This window comes from Kryptolebias marmoratus, linkage group LG4 (genome assembly GCF_001649575.2).
Source record: "Kryptolebias marmoratus isolate JLee-2015 linkage group LG4, ASM164957v2, whole genome shotgun sequence".
Taxonomy (NCBI): Eukaryota; Metazoa; Chordata; class Actinopteri; order Cyprinodontiformes; family Rivulidae; genus Kryptolebias; species Kryptolebias marmoratus.
The window spans coordinates 9,060,689-9,083,327 of record NC_051433.1 but is presented as its reverse complement, the minus strand read 5'-3'; the positions used below and the strand labels follow the sequence as shown (position 1 = coordinate 9,083,327).

Genomic DNA, 22,639 nt, shown 5'->3' with positions numbered 1-22,639 from the left:
CAACTGATTAGCTTTTGGAGTCAGCCAAATTCACAGTCATAGCTAATTGACCTTAGCCAACATAAAAATGGCTCTAAATCAGGGATTTTTATAGATATTGAGGTAAAGTTTGGTGTGGTTGAAGCCGGGAATGATTCACAACATGTACTCCAAACACTAATAAATCAACATAATGTTATTTTAAAGATTCAATAAAATGGCTAAAATTCTGTCATTTCTTCACACAAGATGATCTTAATCTAAAAGTACGACATGAAAAGATATGAATTCCCTCAAGCAATGCTGCACCTTTAATTTTTGATTACATTAAATGCTCATCTTCTGCAGTAACATACTGTGTAACTCCATTTAACTCTCAGAAAATTCAGTGAAAGGTCTGAAAAAAAAAAAAACACAATCCTGTTCTAACAGCAAAACTCAGGGCAAAGGCCTTCAACCTAACACAGGATCGTTAATCCTCTTTTCATCTTAAACATATGTGTGTTTCACAGCTGTAAACACAGCAAACCCTGCAGCTGCCCGAGAAGTTCTGTAAGCTGGTGCTGGAGAAAGATAATCCATAGAATTATAAATAGAGCGCAGAAAATGGTAGAATCAATAATTCTTTATTGTGCACATTTCAAACGGGTTCACAGACATGAGTGGGTGGAGCCACTGTCATGGGCAACATAAACAAAAACAAAACAAGCAGTTTATGATGATGACAAGGGAAGTTAATGAGGTCAGGTCGTTCTTTTTTTTTCTGTACAAACTGTGTTCAGTGAGTCATTTTTTATGTGTGATTCTAGAGAGGGAAAGCAGAGTCTTAGTCTCTGAAAACAGCTTATAAAAATGTATCTCCTGTCTTAAATAGAATGACCCGGATTTCTACAGGCAAATTGACCTGTTGTTTGGAGCACAGCAATTTAAAAGCACTGTGGAGCTTTTACTGCCTGTTCACTTTAAACACTCGCATTAAAAAGAGATATGATCATCCGGATTAAAAAGTTCTGTTATACTTCTCAGCTCACTCCTGAACTCACCCAAGCAGTTGAAGCTATAATTAATCACAAAGGTTTTCAACAACAGCAAAACAAACTGCTTTTTGTTTTCTTATTTTGGACAAGGGCCAGTGAAAATGGTCCTGTTTATCCTCCAGAGCACTGGAGAGGCTCTAAAGTCTCTTTCTTCTTAAGTGCAAAATGCACAGGAAATATGGCATGAGGTACAAAATGAAAAATATCATACAGACTCATAAGATATTTTTTATTTTATTATACTGCTTCTAATATAATGCGTATAATGAGCTTAGCCTCCAGACAGCTCATATAGAAACACATGTAATATGTAAACGTCATCATAAAAAGGAAAGAAAAACTCATATCTTGCTGCCACCAAGGTCATGTGATCATTAATTTATTTATAGAACTGAGAGCGTGATTCATTGTGGCGGTCGTTTATGCCTGCCACCAGATTAGGAGAGACAATCTGGACCTTGTGACACTGCATTATTGCAGACAGTGAAATACTAGAGACAGCTGTGTCTCTCCGCTGTGGAGCGAGCATAAAGGCCATGCCTCGGAGCGGTACAGGCTGAGAAATTATTACTGGCACACATGCCACAGAACCCTGTGGGGCTCCACAGGTGCCTATGCATGTCATGATGGAAAACCCCTGAGAAAGAAAAATTAAAATAAACATATTTATATCATCACACAAGTAGATGGATTCTGCTGGAACGGCAGTAAATTATGATGCTGTCAGATTCTGACAGTGCCTCAAGGAACGGCAAAGAAACCTGACTGTCACGGTTTGTTGTCTGCAGCTGTATCAGACCACAGAACAGAAGAGATGCTGCTTGATTCTTCAATGCGGGAGTTAAATTGTTCCTGCATATAAGATGTTTCTCATTTAGCATTGTCCCCATAAAAAGTAAGATCCCAACTCATCAACATTTATCTGCCCAGCACCTAACAGCAGATGGACACAGTTGGCTGTTATGAAAAGCACTTGGAAACAATTAGTGCAGAGGAATTGGTGGACACCCAACACTGGAAATTCATCAGGTGTTCACAGACACATCTCACACCAAATGCTAATGTTGTTTCAGGTGGAAACAGACAGCTCCCAAAACGGATATCAGTTACAATCTAAGCAACATTATGTAAAGTTTGCTAGAATAAAGGTTCACAGATTAACATATTAATTTGCACAAATAATCCTCTAACGGTTGCTGCAAGGCAAATAGGATCCAAGCAGCAAAGCAGCTTTTTGCTTCTTCATTTTCTTAATCCTCTTGCTTTTTCTTTCTCAAAAGTCTTTGCAGCAAAAATCAAACAACCAATTAAAATAGAATTTCATGGCATAGTTCACCACTACTTCAGGTTCAAAACCTGAGGTGAACTAATTTGCACTTTTCATTTTGCCGTTCATTTTCTTCTCCTTATTGGGTCACGGAGGCAACAAGCCCAGGAGGGAGACCCAGACATCTCTCTCCCCAAGGACACTTTCCATTTCCTCCTGGGGGATTCCAAGCTGCTACCAGGACAGGGAAGATATATATTTGCTCTGATGATCTCTGGCTCTTCCTCCCAGTAAGATGTGCTCAGGAAACCTTTGGAGGGAGGCATCCAGAAGGCATCCTAACCAGACGTCCAACCCGCTCAGCTGAGTCTTTTCGATGTGGAGGAGCAGCGGCTCAACTGCGAAAGGCTCCTCACCTCATTGATAAAGCAGAGCCCGATATATTTCAGTATTTCTGGATCTAATTATTTAATCATTTGTGGGTTTCTGTCATGTTGTAACTTTAGTAGCAAATGTAAATATTTTAACCTCATTTTTCGAAGCACCTAACAATGTGCAAGTCTAAATTCAGTTAATCAAACTCTAATTTATGGACTTTTTATATTTTGTTATTTTGTGCAGTTACAGTCACTCTTCACCACTTGTGTGTTAAGACTCTAGAGATCAGTTCAGGCCACAACAACATATCATTTTCTGTAATCTTCAATCTCTTCAGGTCTCCGCCTGCCTGCCACCAAGCCGACCCATCAGTCAACAAGTCAAACCACTGTCTCTGTCTGTTATCGAGTTCTGCAAGTCTTCCTGGAGCAGACAAATGTGGACCATCAGCACTGTCCAGGTCGAATTTCTTTTTTTCTTTCAGCCTTCACAATGTCAGCAATAACTTGCTGCTGCTGGGTCCTCAGAAACTGCCTACTTGCCCGATATTTTGAATACTTATCAAATCTGACATTTCAAACCTCAGGAGACATATTCTTTCACAACTTCGCTGCATTCAAAAAACACAATTGAAGAAAAATACCAACCCTGAACGCATTTACACATCTAAAACCATTCATGGCATGTGCCTCTGAAGCAGTAAGATTCACAAAGATGTAAAATGCATTCGTGCTTTTATGATAGCGTTCGTCTGAACAGAGGAAACTGAGTGACGGTTATGGAGGATGAAGTGACTCGGAGAGTGAATGTGTCTGCTTGCGCTTCCAGAAATCCTTATTGTTATTGTTTAAAGCATCCACTTGACAAAACTTACTGACAGAGAATAAAAGCGGGTTCTTTTCAAAGGAAGCTCACAGTAAGCGGGTAATAAAGTTCTCCATTTTAACACAAACTGTTTCACACTTCTAATATAAAGCCTTCATTTCTTCAGTTTGACATAAAAATCAATAAACCAGTTCAATCCATTCTGTAAAGTTTGATGGCAGCAACATGTCTCAGAAAGATTGGACATGGTCGTTGTATTTTTTGTTTCATAATGCACCAAATGTTTTCAGCTGGTGAGAGGTCTGGAGTGCAGACAGTTCAGCACTCAGACTCTTCTGCTGTAAAGCCAAGCTGTTGGAATGAATACAGTGTGTTGGTTCGTATAGTCTTGCTGAAATATGTAAGGCCTTCTCTGAGAAAGACACTGTCTGGATGGGAGCATATGTTGTTTTCACAGCCTGTATACACTTTTCATTAATGGTGCCATTCCATATGTGCAAGCTGTCCATGCCAGATACACTAATGTACCCCTATACCATCAGAGAGGCAGGCTTTCTTTGTATACCCAGGTAAGTTTAAAATTTATGCTGCCATAAAATTAAAACTTACCTTATTTTTTTTAAATAAATGGCACATTTTTTTTAGTTTAAGCATTTGATATGCTTATTATGTTCTACTGTGAATAAAATATGGATTTATAAGAACTGCAAATCACTACACTCTGTTTTTATTTACATTTTACACAATGTCCCAATTTTTTTTTAATTGGGGTTATATGTTTTTTTTTTAACTTTTGCTCTCCTGTGAGGTGCCCATATTATGTATAAATGAAGTTGGCATGACTGACGCAAACGTTAATAATGTCAAGTTGTTACCTCACACTGTCATCCTTAAAAATCCTTTAAATAAGGCTGTAATTCACGGTAATTTAGTCTGCTGGAAACACCCTGCTGCTACAACCAGGATATGCAAGTCAGTGAAGCGTGAAAACCTTCCTCATACTGTGATGCATTTTAGTGTGTGTATGTGTGTCTGTGTGTGTGAGTGTGTGTGTGTGAAAGAGAGAGGGTGTGTGTGTGTGTGTGAGAGAGAGAGAGAGAGAGAGAGAGATACAGTGTGTGTGTGTGTGTGTGTGAAACCAGAGTAAGCAGATAGGGATTTTCTGCTGTCCCAATCCTCACTGGAAGTCAACCCTTGGGCCGAAAGGGTGTGGATTTCTTTCTCACACTCACACTCTTTTTATGTGTGCATGTGCCGATTATATTATGGGAAACAGTCTACTATATGCATGCATTCATGTCTTTCTTCAAACACAAATCCAAATCCATATAAATACGCAAGAAATGCCAGTCTTGGCTAAAATGTGCAAGATTTGCATTTAGAGTGCAGTAATCCGCCTCTTGGATTCAATTAATTTGACTAAAATGTCACTGGTGTGGGATCCCAGTCACACTGTTAACCTCAGCCTCAGGGGCACATCCATCACACAAATAAACATCTTATAGCTTGGTTTCATTTCTATTACCTCTCATAAGCGCTGATGGTAATCATCAGCTTTTATTCAGATTGTGCTGAAACGAAGCCAGAATCCATTTACTGCTCAGGAGCAACCCACAGAGCGTAATTGTGAGTCTAGTTAGATCTGCATCACCTGCTAATTCACCAGTACTTTAACGAATTAAAGGGATCAATGATCCTGCAGGTAAGGCACCGAAATCCAGCAGATCAATAGGAAGGATGAGCAAATAATGAACCAGAGTTGTACAGGAAAGGTGGGGTCCGGATAGATCTCAGCGATAACGAAGGGTTTCTTCTTCTTTTTTTATTATAACCCACACAGCTTATGAAGTTCAGTAACAATTTTAAGTAGCAGTAGAACCCAGCTGAATGTTGCTTCCTGATAATACTGATAGTGCTGATGGAGTTTGATCCCTGTCAGCAGCCCTCAGGTTCCGAGTCCTCAATCAGTCCCGTTTCTGATGAGACTAAAGTAAACCCCGGCGTCAATCCCCTGTAAGGCGCCCCCCACCCCCACCCCCAAAAGAGAAAATCGACAGAAACAACTTACCCCGAAGATGACAGTATCTTCTCCCTGAAATATTGGGATAAACTTATCTCCGCGGATAATTTCCGACTGGTTCAGCGGACGGAATCGACACAACACCTTGATATTGCATTCAGCGTTGGTATCAGCCATTGTGGAAGGGGGAGAAAAAAAAGTGGATGCGCGTCCAGAGGATAGAGAGGAATTTTTTTAAAAATGATAAGAAATAATATCCAGTCGCTTCTCTTGAGGACGCAGACGGAAACAGCCGGCTATAATATCCACATGCAAGGCGAGACTGGTGGGCGAAGCATTTGGATGAATGGAGTTTTAAGATCCAAAAATCAGTGAATAAACATGAAACAAAAGCAAAATAAAGGAGCTTTTAAAGAGTGCTTTTTTTTTTGGTTTGTTTGTTTAAAATGTCCTCAAACCCGATCCGTGCAGTTGAGCGGTGCAGAACACAAGCAGAGTTATAAATGAGGGCTCCAAAGTGGTCCGGTGTGTCTGAGTGGCTGCAGGTTTGTCGGAGGCATGCCTTGCATCACTGCCCTCTGAATGGAGGCGGGGCGTGGTGGAGTAGAGCCTCACATCCTCTCTCATCAGCATCACGGAGCCATCAACGAGCTCAGACAGGAGCTCCGACTCTGCCTTTTATTTGCCTCTAATAACTCTTCTAATAAAAAGGGGGCCTCGTTTAATTTTTAATCGTGCATCGATTGTTCTTTTGTTGCGCCCTTCTACCTGCATCCATTTTGAGCTTCTCTTCTGTCTAATGTTAAAATCAGATTTTATTTTACGTCAGACATACAAAACTCTCAACAATCAAGCCCCAGCTTACATTAAATATCTTATTCTATCATGTTTTCCTAACAGAGCACTTCGCTCTCAGACTGCAGGTTTACTTGTGGTTCCTAGAGTTTAAAAAGTAGAAAGGGGGCAGAGCTTTCAGGTATCAGGCTCCCCTCTTGTAAAACCAACTTCTAGTTCCTGTACGTGAGGCTGATACCTGGTCTACTTTAGATTTTAAGATTTGGATTTCCTGAGCCATCCTTTAGTTATTCTGCTATAGGTTTAGACTGCTGGAGGACCTGCTGACCATATTTTCTCTTTCTGCTGCTGTCTTTTCTCTCTCTACTCTCCATATTTATACATGCAATATTTGTCTTTGTTTTTCTGCCCATAGAAACTACACCTGGACCACTTGTCTGTCTGTCCCTGTCTCTTTCCTGTACTCTCAACCCAAAGCCAATGGAGGCAGATGACAGCTGTCCTGAGCCTGGTTCTGCCATAAGTTTCTTCCTGTTTAAAAGGAGTTATTCCTTTCCACTGTAGCCTCTGTACTGCTGAGGATGGGAGATTTGAACAACATGAAGATTTGATGTTGGCTTCCTCAGATAGATATATTTTACTAAATGGCATTTCATAATGTACTGTATGTAAATCTATTAAGTATTGATTGACTGTGATTGTACTGAGCCTGGTCCTGAGTTGGATTTATCATTTGGACTTCTTTTTTTTCTTTTGTATAGTGGCCTGAGATTACTTTTGTTGTGAATTAGTCCCACATAAATAAACTGAAATGAGCTGAACTGAATTCTTCACAAATACCAAAAGCATTAACATTCTGGCTTGATATTTTTGGGGATATATTATATTGTAGGGTGGATATTGCAGACATCAATGCCTTTAGTGTCTATGTGAGTCAAGATAAAAACTAAAATTATTATTTGAATTCCTTTCATCAGACAGTCCCACTTCCTTCAAACTCAAAATCTTCAAGTTTGTGACACATTGTCTGGAAAAAAATCAGGAAACATTTATTGCATTAGTAAGAGTCAGTCTGGTGTTTGCAGGGAAAAATGCAAGAAAAAACTATTTTCCCCCAACAAACTTATCCTTATCATGAGTAGAGGTCTTCTGTAAAAGCAGGCATTTCATAAAACACAGATTTATGTATTCATAAACTCAGTAATCAATAGACAAAGGCATTTATTGTAATATAATAATTTAAACGGCAGCTACTAAGTTCAAGTAAAACCAAATGTCTCTGTGGTAACTATTAACTCGTGAAATGCTTAGTTATATGATACAAAGGTTAAAGTAAAAATGAAGGTGCTCGAAAATGAACGAATATGTGTAATTTAACAATTTGTACAAACAGCAAAACTGAACAACTACCTTAAATTAAGGAGGAAAAAAATCCACAAAGTGAGTCATCTTCTTTTTAGTTGACGATCTTTTGTTCATTGATTCACTCGTACGTTTGGCGCCATCATGTGACTTATTAGTTAAAATTCAACACGATGCTTTTAAAACATAAATTATAAACACCAAATATTTGTTGGTGTTGTATACTTTTTATTAGTGATGGTGTCTGTACTTTAACAACCCAACCTAATGTGTTTTCAGGGAGCATTAAACAAAACAATAAACCGTGTGTTTAATAATCTAAAACCTTATTGGATAAACGGAACACGAGCGTGATGACGCTTGACGGCTTTGAGTTTGTTTGTTTTGTTGCTCTTGATCAGCCGTCGTCATTTATCACTGCTGCACATCATACGCCGAACCGCCCGTGTGGCAGTATGGGGGAACAAACCGAGCAAACCCGCTGTCAAACCAAGCTAGCGACCACATCAGCCTGCAAATCTCCGCCGGCTGAGTGTGCTGGCTCATCCATCGTTAGCTTTTGTCCCAATCCCACACAGTGCATCGACAATTTGGACTTTAAAGAACCGCTGTTGCATTTTATTGTGTTCTGTTGATCGCATTCTTGCTTCTTGCTGACAATGGCTGATCCCAAATACGCAAACTTACCTGGAATCGTAAGTGGCTAACGCTAGCAGGCATATAGCTAGCCTGCTATGTGGCAGTGCTAGCTAACAACAGTGCTGTTGAGTTTTACATTTGTTATTGTTTGCAGACATTGAGCGTCTTAGTTCATATAACTATAACTGTGGCAATTTAGTTGCAACTGTTCAACTAATGCCTCGTCATGTGGTGTTAGCCACACACAGAGCAAGAGTTAGCAGTCGGTTGGTGTAGTTGAATGGGCCGGGGCGTTGGCCAGGCTAACATAATAAGTCATAACAAATTTTGTTTCAATAGGCTTTTAACGAGCCAGACGTGTACGAGACGGGAGACCTTCCAGAGGACGACCAAGCTCAGTTTGAGTCGGTAGGTGGAGTATTTTCATTAATTAAATCTGTAAGTTTGCACTGCTGCTAGCTAATGAGCTAACAAGTGTTTTTTACTTCTTCAGTGTAGCCAAATATTGAATCCTTCATTGTACTTTACTGTATGTCTGCTGCTGTTTCATACCTAATTACGCAATTTATCTGCTCCTTTCTTATCTAGTTACATTATTGACTAGTGGATTTTAAGTTATACGTTCATTGTGTATTTTCCTTCCTATTTGGTAGAGCTCTTCCTCTAAAATGTCTTTACATTCTCCACATCTGCTAATGTTTACATTAAAATGGTTCTTCTGAAGTCTCATCCAAATATTGACAAGCTTACAGGACAGGCTGCTTGTTTATTGCAGTGGTGATTATCTCGATAGTCCTTCAGAAATGTGTCTTACTGTTTTCTTATTTTAGAGATAAGTTCAAAAGGATGGGTCTAGTGCTACTCCTGAACAACCTGACTGTAGTTAAACGGGATGCTGGTCTGATTTTGCTTTTCAGCGTATCTGGGGTATTTATTGACCAGCTGACTGAACCCTAAATTGCATGTTTATTCACATTTATTCTTCCCATTCCCTGGCCCCTATTTTGACCCCATCCTATCCCTCCTTGGACCCTAGTTTGTACAAGTAAGACTTGATCCATATTTTTTCCTAGTAAACTTAATGCATGTTTTTTTTTTAATTTCATACGAACTTTATCCAAATCAGTTGACTGGGATGAGTTGTTAAGCGGATTGCTGGTGTGGTCCCTTTTTCTTTGCTATGTAATTCATCAATATTTCATTGTTTTGATGTGCCAGGAATTGAATCTCCCCTTTCTATTTATATTCCTCATTTTAATATTTTAAAGCTATAATGGTGTTGATGGGTCTTCAACAGAGTTGATTTACTTTTTGTGTGCATCTGTGTGTGAAGCTCTAACAGAAATGTGGAAAAGTGCTCATTTCCTGTTTAACCTTCTTTGTGTTTGAACAACTGCTTCATTACTAATATAATATTCTGCCTAACTAAACTATTTAAAGGGTTCATTACGATCTGATAAGTTCTAGCCTGGTCAGTGCATGTCACCTTTTGCAAGCTGAATAAAGTAAATTTGCACAATATATGGAATGGCCTGCAAATGGTTATCTTTTAGGAGGTTTCCATAAATACATAACAAAACATTAACCAAAAAAAAGGAAAAAAAATAGAAATATGTTGTCAACTTGTGCCATTCATCCTCCTTTTTCTGATGTTTTTGCAAATGTAGTCAGACAAAAATAAGCTCTAGCTATGGCGCTGGTGTGTCTGTCGGCTACTTTGCCATAGTTCCACAAGCTTATTTTTGTTTGTCTTTACTTTCTGGAGTAAGCCTCATTCTTGACTTTAAAATGTCCCTCCATGATGTTTTAATGGCCAGTGTCTTCTACATCATTCAACAGATTGTATATGCTCAATTAATAAATTGGATCAATCTGTATTTATTTCTGCTACTGGCTGTTTTATTGCAGCAGTCATACGTATGTTGGTCCTATTTCCCCCTGATTTTTAGATTAACATTTATGTGTTTGAACATCTAAAGTCACTCACTGTCCAAGAGTTTCACTTTTCTACAAGCCTTTTCTTACTTAAGTTGAGTCAAACAGAATCATTTAAAATATGTTGTATCAGGAACAAACTTCAGCTAAATTACTTAGTGATGGCTTAAAATGCATTTTTAAAAGTTTTTATGCTTTTTTGTGTCCTAACTTCTCTCTGACACACTTGATCCACATTATCCTGTCTCATTAATGGCTTTTAATCAACACAAATTTCTTTCTGATGAACTAGAATGTGGCATCCAAAGAGAGAGAGAGAAACAGAGTAACTTGTTGTGGTGTTAATGAGCGAAGAAGGAAAGAACTGGAAGCTGTTTGAATCAAGTGTCTCCAGGGTTTGGAGCTGCAACTCTGAGAACACTTCTTTCTTTCTTATCTTCCTCAAACCCTGGTCAAGTGTTCCTGTTGTGTGCATGGCATGTGATAACCACATTAATCTGTGTTGTCTCTCTCTCCCCCCCTACTTTTTTCTCTCCCTTTTGCTCTGCCGTTATTTTCTTTAACTCTCTTTGGAAACCCAAGGAGCTGGTAAGAGCCTAGCTAACTCTCCTCCTCTTCCTCCTCCTCCCGACATCTGTGGACGTCTTTTGTGTCTTGTGCCTCTTCTTATCCAAGTTTACGAGCATACACACCTCATTTATTTGTCACTGGTGTTTTAATCTTGTTAATAGTATATAGTTCACCCTAATTAATCACTAGGAACTTTTGATGAAGTGGTCTGTGTTATTTTGTGCTCCCTTAAAGCATTAGAGTTGTCATTTAGAGCTTGTGATTCTGCCTTATTCATTCATTAAACATTATTGATTTCTGCCAAAGAGGTATGCGTTTTGGCAGAGTTTTTTTGTTTGTTTGTCTCTGCACAAGATTACTCAAATTTAATGAATAGATTTTGATGAAATTTTCAGGAAATGTTGAGGTTGTCATAAAAAACAAATGATTAAATTTTGGTTGCAATCTGGATCACAATCCAGCTCCTACAGTTTTTTAATGACCCTATGGCCTAGGTGGAGGTTTGTGCTTCTAGTTTTATCATATAGGAATAATCTAAAAGATATTTTCAAAGATGATTATAAGAATTAAAACCTTTTACATCAATGTGTTTTTTCTCATTGATCTCTTGCCTGCTACTCTAAATTATGTTGAAATCTGGTTCTTCCCAAGACAGGCTCAAGTGATGATTAAGAAGCTTTTGCACATTTGAATAATTTACAACAATTGTCTTTTATTTCTGAAGACATCTTATCTTAATATGCTTTAATGCACTTAATTTGTCTCTTAATCTTGGTGGCATTGATCAAACATCAGTTTTCCCGTCTTATCAGCTTGTTTATATAATTGAAGTGTAGTCTGAGGTTTTTTTTTATTTTTACTTTGCTATCAGTTAAATTTTATTTGTTTGTTATCTTAACTTTATTTCTGGGTGTCTCTATGACAGGAGGAGCTTTGCAGTGACAGTGTGGAGAGGATTGTGGTCAACCCGAATGCAGCCTACGACAAGTTCAAAGACAAACATGTCAGCACCAAGGGACTCGGTCAGTTTCTACTGGATTCTGAAGTTTTTTAGCCTAAAAATTTTCACCTTCTGCCTTCTCCTTTGTGTGTATATTTAAAGTGGATATGCAGAGGTATAACTCTGTCTTCTCTATAAGAAGCTACCAGCACTTCACTGGAATTTTAAATATCTGATGCACAGAAAAGTGTTACCTTATTTATTTGTGATGCACTTTAGCTGCTTTGGTTTTATGAAGGTGACGTCTGTGGCTGTTTCCTGTAAATTATTTGACATAATTTTTGCAAATTTTTTTTTCACTTGGTGTGAAATGAATTAAGAGACGAATAACTGCCAATAAAATATAAATTGAAAAGACTTTTGTTAATGCTGTGACTTGCAGATGAGCCTTCATTTCACTACCAGTCAGCATTTGTTCTCTGATTCTCAGTCTTAGAAGCGTTATCTCTTTTCCACAGATTTCTCGGACAAAATCAGTCGAACCAGAAGAACAGGCTATGAGTCGGGAGAATTTGAAATTGTGAGTGCATTCTGTTTAGAAGAAACTTTTTATTATCTTAGAAGTTAATCCATTTTAAATCATCACACTATTGTTTTTTATTTCACTCAGTACTACGTGCTTTTCAGTATAGTGAAAGAAGAAGAAATGTTGTTTTTTTTTTGTTTAAACTTCATACATTTCTCCTTTAAGCTTGGAGAGGGCTGCGGTGTGAAGGAGACGCCTCAGCAGAAGTATCAGCGTTTGGTTAATGAGATCCAAGAACTCATTCAGGATGTGGACACCATCCAGGTGGGCAGCATGCAAAATAATCTGCAGGAAATTACATTTTTTTTAGAGCTTAACGCCTGCATGTAAGCTTAAAGACACCTCACCACTGGACCTTCCTGTACAGAAATGTTAGACCTTGTAATCATGTGGTAAAGAAAGTGCAGGCTTTTTAAAATAAAATTATATTTAGCCAGTTAAAATCGCAACCTGACAGTCCAAGCCGCAGTTCTGCCTCGTGCAGTCACTGAAGCTTCGCGTTCACACTCGAATTGTGATTTAATCAAAGCAAATTGAGTTTTCTTCTCAGACTAGCAAACTCCCCATCAAGAAGACACTAATTAACCTTTACTTGTCATTAATTTGGTTGCACAAACAGCAGTGTTTGCCATGTCCTTCCAACACTGAATTATCATTCAGACTGTGTTCTGGCAATTTTTTTTTTAAGCGTCCTTTGATTTAAGGTCATGCAGATCATGACAGCAAGTCTGCAGATGGGCATAACAGCCTCTCGGCATCAGTAATTTAAAAGTAATAAACAACCTCTTTAAAGCAAATGACATTCCTCAACTATCGCTCTCTTATCAGGGCAAATCTTGTCAAGAAGAGTTCAGTTTTGCAGGATCGAACACACTCTAAAAGTACATTCTGTACCAGGACAAACCAAAAACGTTACAGTGTGTGAAATCATATCTGATCGCAGCTGAATGTGCCGTAAAATGAACCTTGCAGTTGTATGTTTGTTTGTTTTTTAAGGAGAATTGTGGTACATACGGTAGTTTTATGTCCAACTTTACTTTCCAGTCTGCTGCAAAGGAGAGCACTTCGGAGGAGCGCCTCACTCCGGTGGTTCTCGCCCAGCAGGCAGCGCAGCTCAAGCAGCAGCTGGTATCCGCTCATCTCGATTCACTGCTGGGACCACAGGCTCACATCAACCTGGCTGATCCAGATGGAGCACTTGCCAGGTGAGTTGACAGGCCTGACAAGACTGTATCTTTACAGAACTGTCAAAACATTTTAAACTTAGAACAGGGAATGTAAATTACACATGTTTAGATTTACTGGTCTCTTTTTGTTGTGAAATAGTAACTTATGGACTAGTTTACCCATGGCTAATATTAACAGAGCAGTACTTACAATAATCACTGATAGAAAGCAACATTTTGAAATAGTAGAATGAACATACAAGACAGAAATAGAGACAAATCTTCTGTTTGTTTCATGTTTTATTGTTTCTCATTAGAGGATATTGACAGAAGATTAAAAAGCAGCTGAACAGACACATAAATAAAATAGTCACCACAACAAATCTTATTGGATAAATGTTTTTTCATCTCCCCGTTTGAGCATTTAGTGTTTTTAAAAGAGACAGCATTTTACTGGTGCTGTAACATTATCTGCCAGCTGTCCAGTCAGAACAGGTTCCCTGACATCAGCAGCAGAGCTTTTATCTTTCTGCAATTTCCACATAATTTGTTCATCTTCAATTTTAGACGGATTACCACTGGTTAGAAAGTCTTTATTGCACTTAGAGAAAAAAAACACCATCTCCATTATGTAGTTGTCATCACCTGCAAAGCTGCTCTTTCTGGTCAAACAAGCAGGCATGGTGCGATAGAGGAGCATCAGACAAATAAAGCAACAATAACTGACACTAAAACACTTCAGAGATATTCTTGTTAAACTGAATTTAATTGTGCAAATATGTAAAACATTTTGCAAATACAAACTCTGTTATTTTAAGTCATGCAGCATAGATATTCCCACCTCCAAATGATTATAAGTATTATTTTATGAATGAATTACTAGTTATGATTTTTGGTATCAGATGGCCTCTGAAATAAGATTTTGTTGGTCGGTGGCCCTCTAACCTGGTGTTTGTGTTGGGAAATGCATCTTCATAATGTCAGAAGTGATCATACTGAAGGCAAAGGGAGCTGAGAAATGTGCCGAAAAGAGAGAGGCATTTTAAGCTAAAACAGTCTTTGAATTTGTCAGTAATTATTAGATTTGTCTTTGAATTTTCAACCCAGTCCCATCCTGTTCTCCTGGTCCCATCCACCCAACGGCCACTGCTTCAAACAGAAAACCAACTTGCTTCTCACTACACATGCTTATTGAATCCTTTACTCATGCACAACAACAAACTGTTTAAAGGCAGAGGAAGTAGTCTTAACAAGCACTAACCTCAGCTGCCCTGTGTGATTTAGGACCTTTGCCTGTTTCATTACTTTAAAAAAATGACCATGCCCACAGGGTTGGGACTTGCTGTGGAGTCCTGCAGCTGAAAAACCCTCGAATGAAACAGGCTTTGTGTACAGAGACACATGCTGCTGCTGATTCTGCTAGCCTGAGATTGAAATAAGAAAAAAATGTTGTGACAGTTGCATTAATAGTTACAATTTGTCCATTTTAACTAGACTTTGAATATTCTAAAATCACTGCTCACCCCTAATGTCAAAGCCCAGCTGGCACAAACAAGGAGAGCCGAATAACGACAAAATAAAAGCATACCAAACTGATAAAAGTGCAATCTCAAGCTCATCTTGAATTTTAAATTTTAAACAGTTCCTAATTAGATTAGGAGTAAGAAAGAGACCGGAGCCTAGAAGCACACGAGGCAGATAACTGCGTCGAACGTATCGTATAATAATTTAGAGTCCTCCTCTCCCTCCTTCCTGCAGGCGTCTGCTCACCCAGCTGGAGGTGGCTAAGAGCAGCCGTGGCAGCTCTGCAGGAGATGCCAAACCCACTTCTTCAACAAAAGGTCCAGATGGAGTGGTGCTCTACGAGTTACACAGCAGACCAGAGCAGGAAAAATTCAACGAGTCTGCCAAGGTAAAGTGGAGGTCGAGACGGCACGGGCAAGTGTCCGGACCCGTATTATCTCATTTAATCTCGAGTTCCCTGATGCTTTTTGTTTTCATTTATACTCTTGTAGACAAACCTCAGAATATTTAAAGGCAGTAAACAGGATACAAAATAGGAAATGCATAGGTGAGCCATGAGGGATGCTGTTTTGACTGCCTTGTCTCCGTAGATGGCAGAACTGGAGAAGCGTCTGGCTCAGCTGGAGATGGCTGTTGGCTCAGGATCAGATAAGCAGGTACACACCGAGTTACTCAGACTTTACACACCGTCTCCAAAATGCTTTTGTTTACCTTTCCTACCTAGAAGATGTATCTGTCTCTTCTACTTCTTAACCACAAAGTTTTTTTATTCCACTTCACCTGCCACTAAGTAAAACTGAAATAAAATATTTTAACATTTCTTTGTCATTTATAAGGAAGGATTTATTTTATTGTGGCAATCTCTTTGTTTATATTGTAGGGGCCTTTGAATGCTGGTGTACAAGGAGCCAGTTTGATGGTGAGACGATGGCAGTATTGTTTTTTTATGAAGCTGTTTAGAGTTTATATCTGTTTTTGTGACTGATAGGCTGCAGAAAATTGGGTCATTCTTTAATAAAGTCACAAGTTCCTGACAGCAGTAGGAGCAAGAAAAAGTTAATGTTTTAGATTCAGGCAGATGTAAACCAGAGTGTGTCTTTTTATCAGGACACCATTGAGCTCCTGCAGGCGAGGGTCAGCGCGCTGGACTCTGCTACTCTGGATCAAGTGGAGGCACGACTGCAGGTAACTACTCCCTAAATACAGCCTCGAGTTCAAGGAAACATTCAAGAAACGGCTTTTTCACAAGTCTGATCGCCTTCATGGCACGCCACACTGCTGTAGTCCTTCATGCAAAAGGAGCCCTGATCATATACTGTACACTATATGAACATACTTTTCAGGAAACCAACATTTCTGTGTTTAAAATCCTTTTTTTTTTAAACAATTTTTCTATTTATGTAATATTCTTATTTTCTGAGCTACTGAATTTTGGGTTTCCATAATCAGTACAACAGAACAGAAATTTATCAGCCTGTTTGTAATGAATCTATATAATAATTTCTTTCTTTTTGAGTTGAATTACTGAAATAAATCAACTTCTCTGTGATATTCTAATTTATTGAGATGTATTTTTGGGTCGGACGGGAGGGGGTAAGGGTGGAGGGTGTGGTGTGCAGCAGCGTGTCAGGGAACATTTCACTTTTACTGCATCCACATGTCGCGTCACTGTGGCTCCCAACATTTCCATGTTGTTTGTCCGTCTGCAGTCTGACTCTGCTGGCAGAAGATTGCAGTGAATTCTGCTTAGCATTCTCCCACTCCTTTATCTGGATGCTGCCGTGCTGCTTTGTGCTAAAAACATTCAAGCTGCAGCTCACCGCCTGAAAATGCCAAGTTTTGATGAACACGTGGATTGTAGGAAAATGGAAGTCTGCTTCTTTGCGGGAATCATTTTTTTAGATTTTAGATTTACATATGCTGCCAACAGGATGTTTTTGCTTGTCTTCCATTATAACAATTGTTAATTTCCTTGTTTTATTTTTCCCTTCTTACTTTTCATATTTCTCTTTCTCTTCTAGAGTGTCCTTGGGAAGATGAATGAGATCGCAAAACACAAGGCAGCGATTGAAGATGCCGAAACACAAAGCAAGGTGTGTACGTGAACTCCGAGTATAGTTGGGTTACAAATGGATTGAGTAAATAAAAACTCTGTCTCCAGGCTCATACTGAATACTTTAACGATACAATTAAGGTAATGGGAGCAAATGAGCTCTTTTCACCCTGGCTTAAAGTCTGCAAAGTTAAAGACCTCAGCCAAACCCGATAAATCAGCCGAAACTTAAGCTGCTGTCAGGGTTTCCCTCCAACTCAGGAGGACGATCATCTAGATCTGTGACAGCAAAAGATCTATGGTTTTAATCAGTCAAATGGCTGTATTTCCCAGACACTTTTTTTTAACATTGACTCTTTTAAAGTGGTTTGCATTAAAAAGCCCAGTAGAGGGCAGCACATGTTCATTGTATAATTGTTTTGGGTACCATAGTAGTTTATTTTTAATAAATGCTGATGGTGTTGTACACTTCTTTGTCTTGTGGAGAAATGGATTTCTCTCTCCAAATAGCTTTTAGTCCATTACTTTTAAAATAAGAATTAGATGAGTGCACAGGGATGCTTTAATGTGAGATTATATAAAAAAAGTCCTTTTTTATGCAGGGAACCTGTCTGTAGCCATAAAATACAACAGCAAACTGTAATGTGACAGCTGTTTCAAAGTACTGTATGTGTTCTTTTATCCTGTCATTTAGGCTGAAGGAACAGATGGTATGAAGACATAAAATCTGAATCTGCCGTCAGTCTGAGCAGCTTGACCAGCACTGAAATTGTTAAAATAAATGTTGACTCATAAAAAGTAACTCAAAAGCTAAAAACTGTTTCAGAGGTGTGCTAAATTAAACGGACGTCAGGCAAACAGCAGAAATGATCAATAATCAAATCTATTTGTTTTCACCGTTGGTATGTTTCAGCATTACAGGGGAAAACCTTATATCTAACAAAAAACAGTCTTTTTACTGTCCTCTCACCCCAAAAGTTTTCTCTTTTTTTCCCCCAGCTTTCCTGTTCTGCTCTGACTCTCCCAGAGCAGGGGGCTTAAAGTGATATAACTGAGATCAAAGCTCTCTGTGTTGCCTAATTTAATCAATGTTTACTCTAAATGTGACTTTTATTTAGGTTCAGATGAACATGAGATGCTGTGACATGATGGTGCCTTATTAAGTTGATTATAACTGTAATATTTCCATGCATAAAAACCATGCAGCTGAAAGAGGTGACCGATCTGAGAAGAGGCAGCGTTGCAGGAAATTACATCACTGTGTTTAGTTCAGACAAAATATAACATAAGACCTGTAGCTGAGGTCACAACTAGTGTCTCCTGTGCAAACCAGAGGGAAAATTCTGGCCTCAGTTTCAAGCTCTGTAGATGATATTGCTGAACAAAGTAACCACCTTGTGTTCCCAACACTGATACCAGGCTGAGATGTGTCCATTTCTCTGCTTCCACCTGCCAGGTGTCGCAGCTGTACGACGTGGTGCAGAAGTGGGACGCTGTGTCCACTTCTATACCTCAGGTGGTGCAGAGGCTCGTCGCTGTGAAGGAGCTGCACGAGCAGGGTGAGACACAGGAAGTGATTGACAGCTTGGCACTCAAACATTGCTGTCCTTTCACACACGGCAAGGCCTTAAAACGGTCAAATTAAATGTTTAAGGAAAAGGACTATATTTATTCTTGTAATCTTAAATACACATACTATGTTAATGCGTTAATTTATAATGTGGATATTGTAACTGTACTGCAGCTGGGGAATTAATTTTACTCTAATAAGGCCAGTTGCTGTGAATTTGTTATTGCCTTGTGTTCTAATATTTCATGTGAGGAGAGGAAAAACCTTGAAACAGCACCCATGGGAGTTCAAGGAGAGACTTATGTAGGTTAGTGGAGAACAGAAGCGAATTTCAGAGACAAAATATGCAAGAATTTGCCACAGATCAAAACAGGGTGTAAACTCAGATCACGTTTCAGGCTGCGTCTGGGATGTAATGCTTGGTCTGAAGGATTTGCATCCACAATGGGAATATTTGAGTGAGACAAAAAGATTGAAACTAAAAGAAAATGGGATTCCAACAGATAATAGAATTGGCCTAATCCATGTCCTTCTAAATAATAAAGGGCAGAATAATCAGTGAGAGGGAAATGTTGGCATTGAAACAGAATTAGACCAAATCTGACAAAACAAGATGTGTGATATTATATATTACATTATCTTCATTTATGAGCCCATAAAAGCAAAACTTTGGTATCAGTAGATTAATTTGATAATGATTTTTTGGGGAGCTGAAAGGGTAAAGTATTATCCTGCTTCTCTTTGGATTCATTTGTCACAGTTTGAAGCAAAAGTTTTCTTCTCTGTGCTGGATTCAGACTAAATCACTAAATCCAATCTGTTGTTTCATCTGAGCAGCCATTCGTTACTTCCACAATAGATTTAGCCGTCCTGTTTGCGGTTATTAAACGAGAGAACGGGGATCTCCTGGTTTAACGTCTTCTCTCATTGTTTGTGTGACAGCCATGCAGTTTGGTCAGCTGCTGACTCACCTGGACACAACTCAGCAGATGATCAACAACTCTCTGAAAGACAACACCACCCTGCTAACACAGGTGAGAGAGCGTTTACAGCCATGTTCGAAAAGTGTAAATCGTTTCAAACTGCTCGTTTTTACGTAACCGAGAGACTCCTGGCAGCTTAAAAGTTTGACGAACTAATTGTTAATCAACTAAACAACAGCTAACAACTGATGAACTGTTTCTAAATGCTCATTTTCAAACAATCCGACATGAAGTCCATAAATATTCATAAATGTGTGAAATTAGCTCATTTAAATCACTTTTATATCATTATATTAACATACATAAGCAGACTGCACATGAAGCATTTTAGTAAAAACAAAAATTTATGCTTCCTAATTATGTTTTTTTTAACTCACAGCAACAAAACTGACATCCACTATAGTTTTTTTTGTATCCGTTAAAATTTTGAATATGGTGATAAGCCTAATGTGTTAACTTATTAAATCTAAATTCCCAATATCTTTCCTTGTCTTGCATTTGTAACGAGGCTCAAGCCACTTTCTTTTTTTTTTCTCCTCTACTCTTCTAATTGATTTAATCTTCTGCTTCTTGTTGAACTTGTTGGGTTTTTTTTCCCCCCACCAGGTCCAGCAGACGATGAAGGAAAATCTGGTGGCTATTGAAGAGAACTTTGCAGCACTTGATCAGAGGATGAAGATTTCCAAATAAACGGTTGCAGAGTCTCAGTCGGTCCAGAAGAGACAAGAATATGGACATTAATATTTGGTTAGAGAGCACAGACGGAAGGGTGTGGGGTGTAGCGTTGTCCCTCTCTTGCTCTCGACTTCTGCCTCAGCCTTTTTCACTAAGTGGTATGTTAGAAAATTGAGACGATGGAAAAAAATAAGACCAAATGTTTGTCAAAATGTCCACCCTCATTTCCTCTTCCTTTCTCCTGCATCAAACTGATATTTGAAAAATGTCTGTCGATTTCATACATGAGTGACACTGATCGCTGTCCCCTGTTAGGGCTCTCAAGTTTTAGACTGGAATGTTTTTAATTTTACAGACAAAGAAGATTATTCTATTCCTTTTGGAGATTGACACAAATGGTGAATTTGTACTGTAATTTTGGCTAAATTAAATAAATCACATTTGGATTGTTGGACGAAACAAACAAACAAAAGAAGACTTAAGGTTTGTTATCCTTTACTGATGTTTCAGGAGCATGTTGGTGAGGGTTTCAGACTTGTGTTGTTGAAGGAAAGCTTGTAAATATGCTTGTGTACCTTACAGTTTCCTCACACTCAGTCACCTGTAACTATATTATTATGACTAAGACCAAATGCCACAGAGAAACTTTTATTCTGCTTTGTCATCGCTTACAACTATACTGTCCATCTGTGGTCACTCAAGCAGATCAATAAATTAAAGTGTGATAAGCTTGGCTCTTATTTCTTGTATGAGATTCTGGTTGAATAATTTAAATGCTGTTGATGAAGCTCTCTCATAATTTAAGTGCTGAAAATTAAGTATTATGATGTTTGCTTTTACTAAATAAAATGTACTATGAGCACTTAGCTTAAAAGTTTATTTTCTTTAAAAAACATTAAATTGAAAAAGTCCTATTTTCTTAAACCTAAATCTTAAAAAAAAATCAAATCTTCACTCTCAGCTGCTGTAATTACATATGACCACTGGGTGGCAGCATAACACTGACTAAAGCGTTAGACACAGTGGAGACAAATTGTTTTATGATTAAATAGGAAAACGTATTTATGGAGCAATAAAAGCTTGTTTTTAACCCCTTTAATTTATTTATGTGTAACTAAATATTTTATTAGTATATTAATTAAATGTATTTAGTAAATTGTTGGTTGTTAGTTGGATTTTTTTTTATGACAAAGCTTATTGTGACTCATTATGGAGCGGATATTAAAAAAGATATTTGAAAACTAGTTTCAATTATGAATCAAAACCAATCTGTGAAACCTACTTTCATATAACTTACCCAGTTCTTTTAAAGGATTTAAGCTTTCTTTTTATTAACATAAACATACTTTTTGCGTGCAGGTGAGTAAAAAGGCTGTTTAAAGTCCAAGAGAAAATATTCTGTATTAAATGTGAGAGGACTTTTGTAATGTGCCATTTTTTGTCACAGTAAATTACTGGGAAACACTGAAGTGCTTCTGAGGTCAAGCTCAAATCCTTCTGGCATTAGTAGGCTCATAAAAAGCATTAAAACAAAAAGCAGGCTCATGTTTGAAGTCAGGTGATGGTATTAGTGACAAAGGCTGCCAGATAACGGGACCAGAGCGAGGATCAGGTGTTTGAGGCGGGCGAGTCATCCCGACACTTCAGCACCTGTGGGTTCAGGAACGCCACGGCACGGCGGACGGTTTAATGAGACGAAGCAGAAGTTTCACTACAAGACTGTCTCCATTCTGGATCCAAGCACTTCGAACTAATTGAGGGGAAAAAACAGAAACAAAGAAAAAGGATTTTTTTTTTATAAACTGGCGCCTGCATTTTATTTTGCTTCTATTTCAGAGAAGAGATGAATCTAGACTGCAGCGTTGTTGCTTCCCCTGCATGTGGTGAAGCTGAGGAGTGTCCTGTTCACACAAGACATCTCAAGTATAACACATGGGGAATAAGATCCGGCGTTCCAGCTTAGAAGGGAATGCCCCAGATGAGCTCAGAGACACTATTTACAGTATATCATGTTCTACTGGATTTGTCTTTCTATTTTTGGGAGCAGAAGTTTGGGTCAGCCCTGCCATTTCTGCTAAGGCACATTTGAACAATTACAAACCAAGAAGACAGCTACAACATGTTTCTGAGAACAATGAATGAATAATAAAACAGAAGCCGTGTTGGGGGGAAGAGAAAAAAAAAAAGGTCTTGCTGAAGGTCTGAGTCTAAATATATTGGATTAAAGCTACCTGCATGTAGAACCACCAGCCTTTAGTCCTCTGGACAAAGAAAAGATTTAAAGTCATCAGGCAACACAGAGACAATGAGCACAGATGGCTCTAAAATCTGTTTC

At 38.5% G+C, this 22,639-nt stretch overlaps 2 protein-coding genes across 5 annotated transcripts in view; one reads left to right on the top strand and one right to left on the bottom strand.

Moving 5' to 3' along the window:
* Positions 1-6,068, bottom strand: part of kif5ab (kinesin family member 5A, b) — a 65,638-nt gene extending 59,570 nt beyond the window's left edge. For both annotated transcript variants that reach the window (XM_017408880.2, XM_017408881.2), the window contains exon 1: positions 5,555-6,068. In XM_017408880.2, the coding sequence (XP_017264369.1) occupies positions 5,555-5,683 (129 nt within the window). In that variant the 5' untranslated portion in view covers positions 5,684-6,068. The remainder of the gene's footprint in view (positions 1-5,554) is intronic.
* A 2,068-nt stretch (positions 6,069-8,136) lies between these two features.
* On the top strand, positions 8,137-21,037 carry dctn2 (dynactin 2 (p50)). 3 transcript variants are annotated; one of them, XM_037975423.1, is made up of 16 exons: positions 8,137-8,358; positions 8,642-8,710; positions 9,339-9,347; positions 10,820-10,825; positions 11,733-11,829; positions 12,266-12,327; positions 12,499-12,597; positions 13,378-13,538; positions 15,258-15,411; positions 15,614-15,679; positions 15,904-15,942; positions 16,131-16,208; positions 17,045-17,116; positions 18,533-18,635; positions 19,589-19,680; positions 20,236-21,037. In XM_037975423.1, the coding sequence occupies exons 1-16, from the start codon at positions 8,323-8,325 to the stop codon at positions 20,317-20,319; spliced, it is 1,227 nt and encodes a 408-aa protein (XP_037831351.1). In that variant the 5' UTR covers positions 8,137-8,322; the 3' UTR covers positions 20,320-21,037. The 3 variants fall into 3 exon arrangements, with proteins under 3 accessions (XP_037831351.1, XP_017264458.1, XP_017264459.1); XM_017408969.3 differs by lacking the exon at positions 9,339-9,347 and having other exon boundaries at positions 8,138-8,358; XM_017408970.3 differs by lacking the exons at positions 9,339-9,347; positions 10,820-10,825 and having other exon boundaries at positions 8,138-8,358.
* Positions 21,038-22,639: the final 1,602 nt, after the last annotated feature.

Coding starts and splice junctions, on each gene's coding strand:
- dctn2 (XM_037975423.1), top strand. CDS start 8,323: ATGGCTGATCCCAAATACGCAAACTTACCTGGAATC. Junction 8,359..8,641: donor ACGCAAACTTACCTGGAATC/GTAAGTGGCTAA, acceptor TTGTTTCAATAG/GCTTTTAACGAGCCAGACGT. Junction 13,539..15,257: donor CCAGATGGAGCACTTGCCAG/GTGAGTTGACAG, acceptor TCCTTCCTGCAG/GCGTCTGCTCACCCAGCTGG.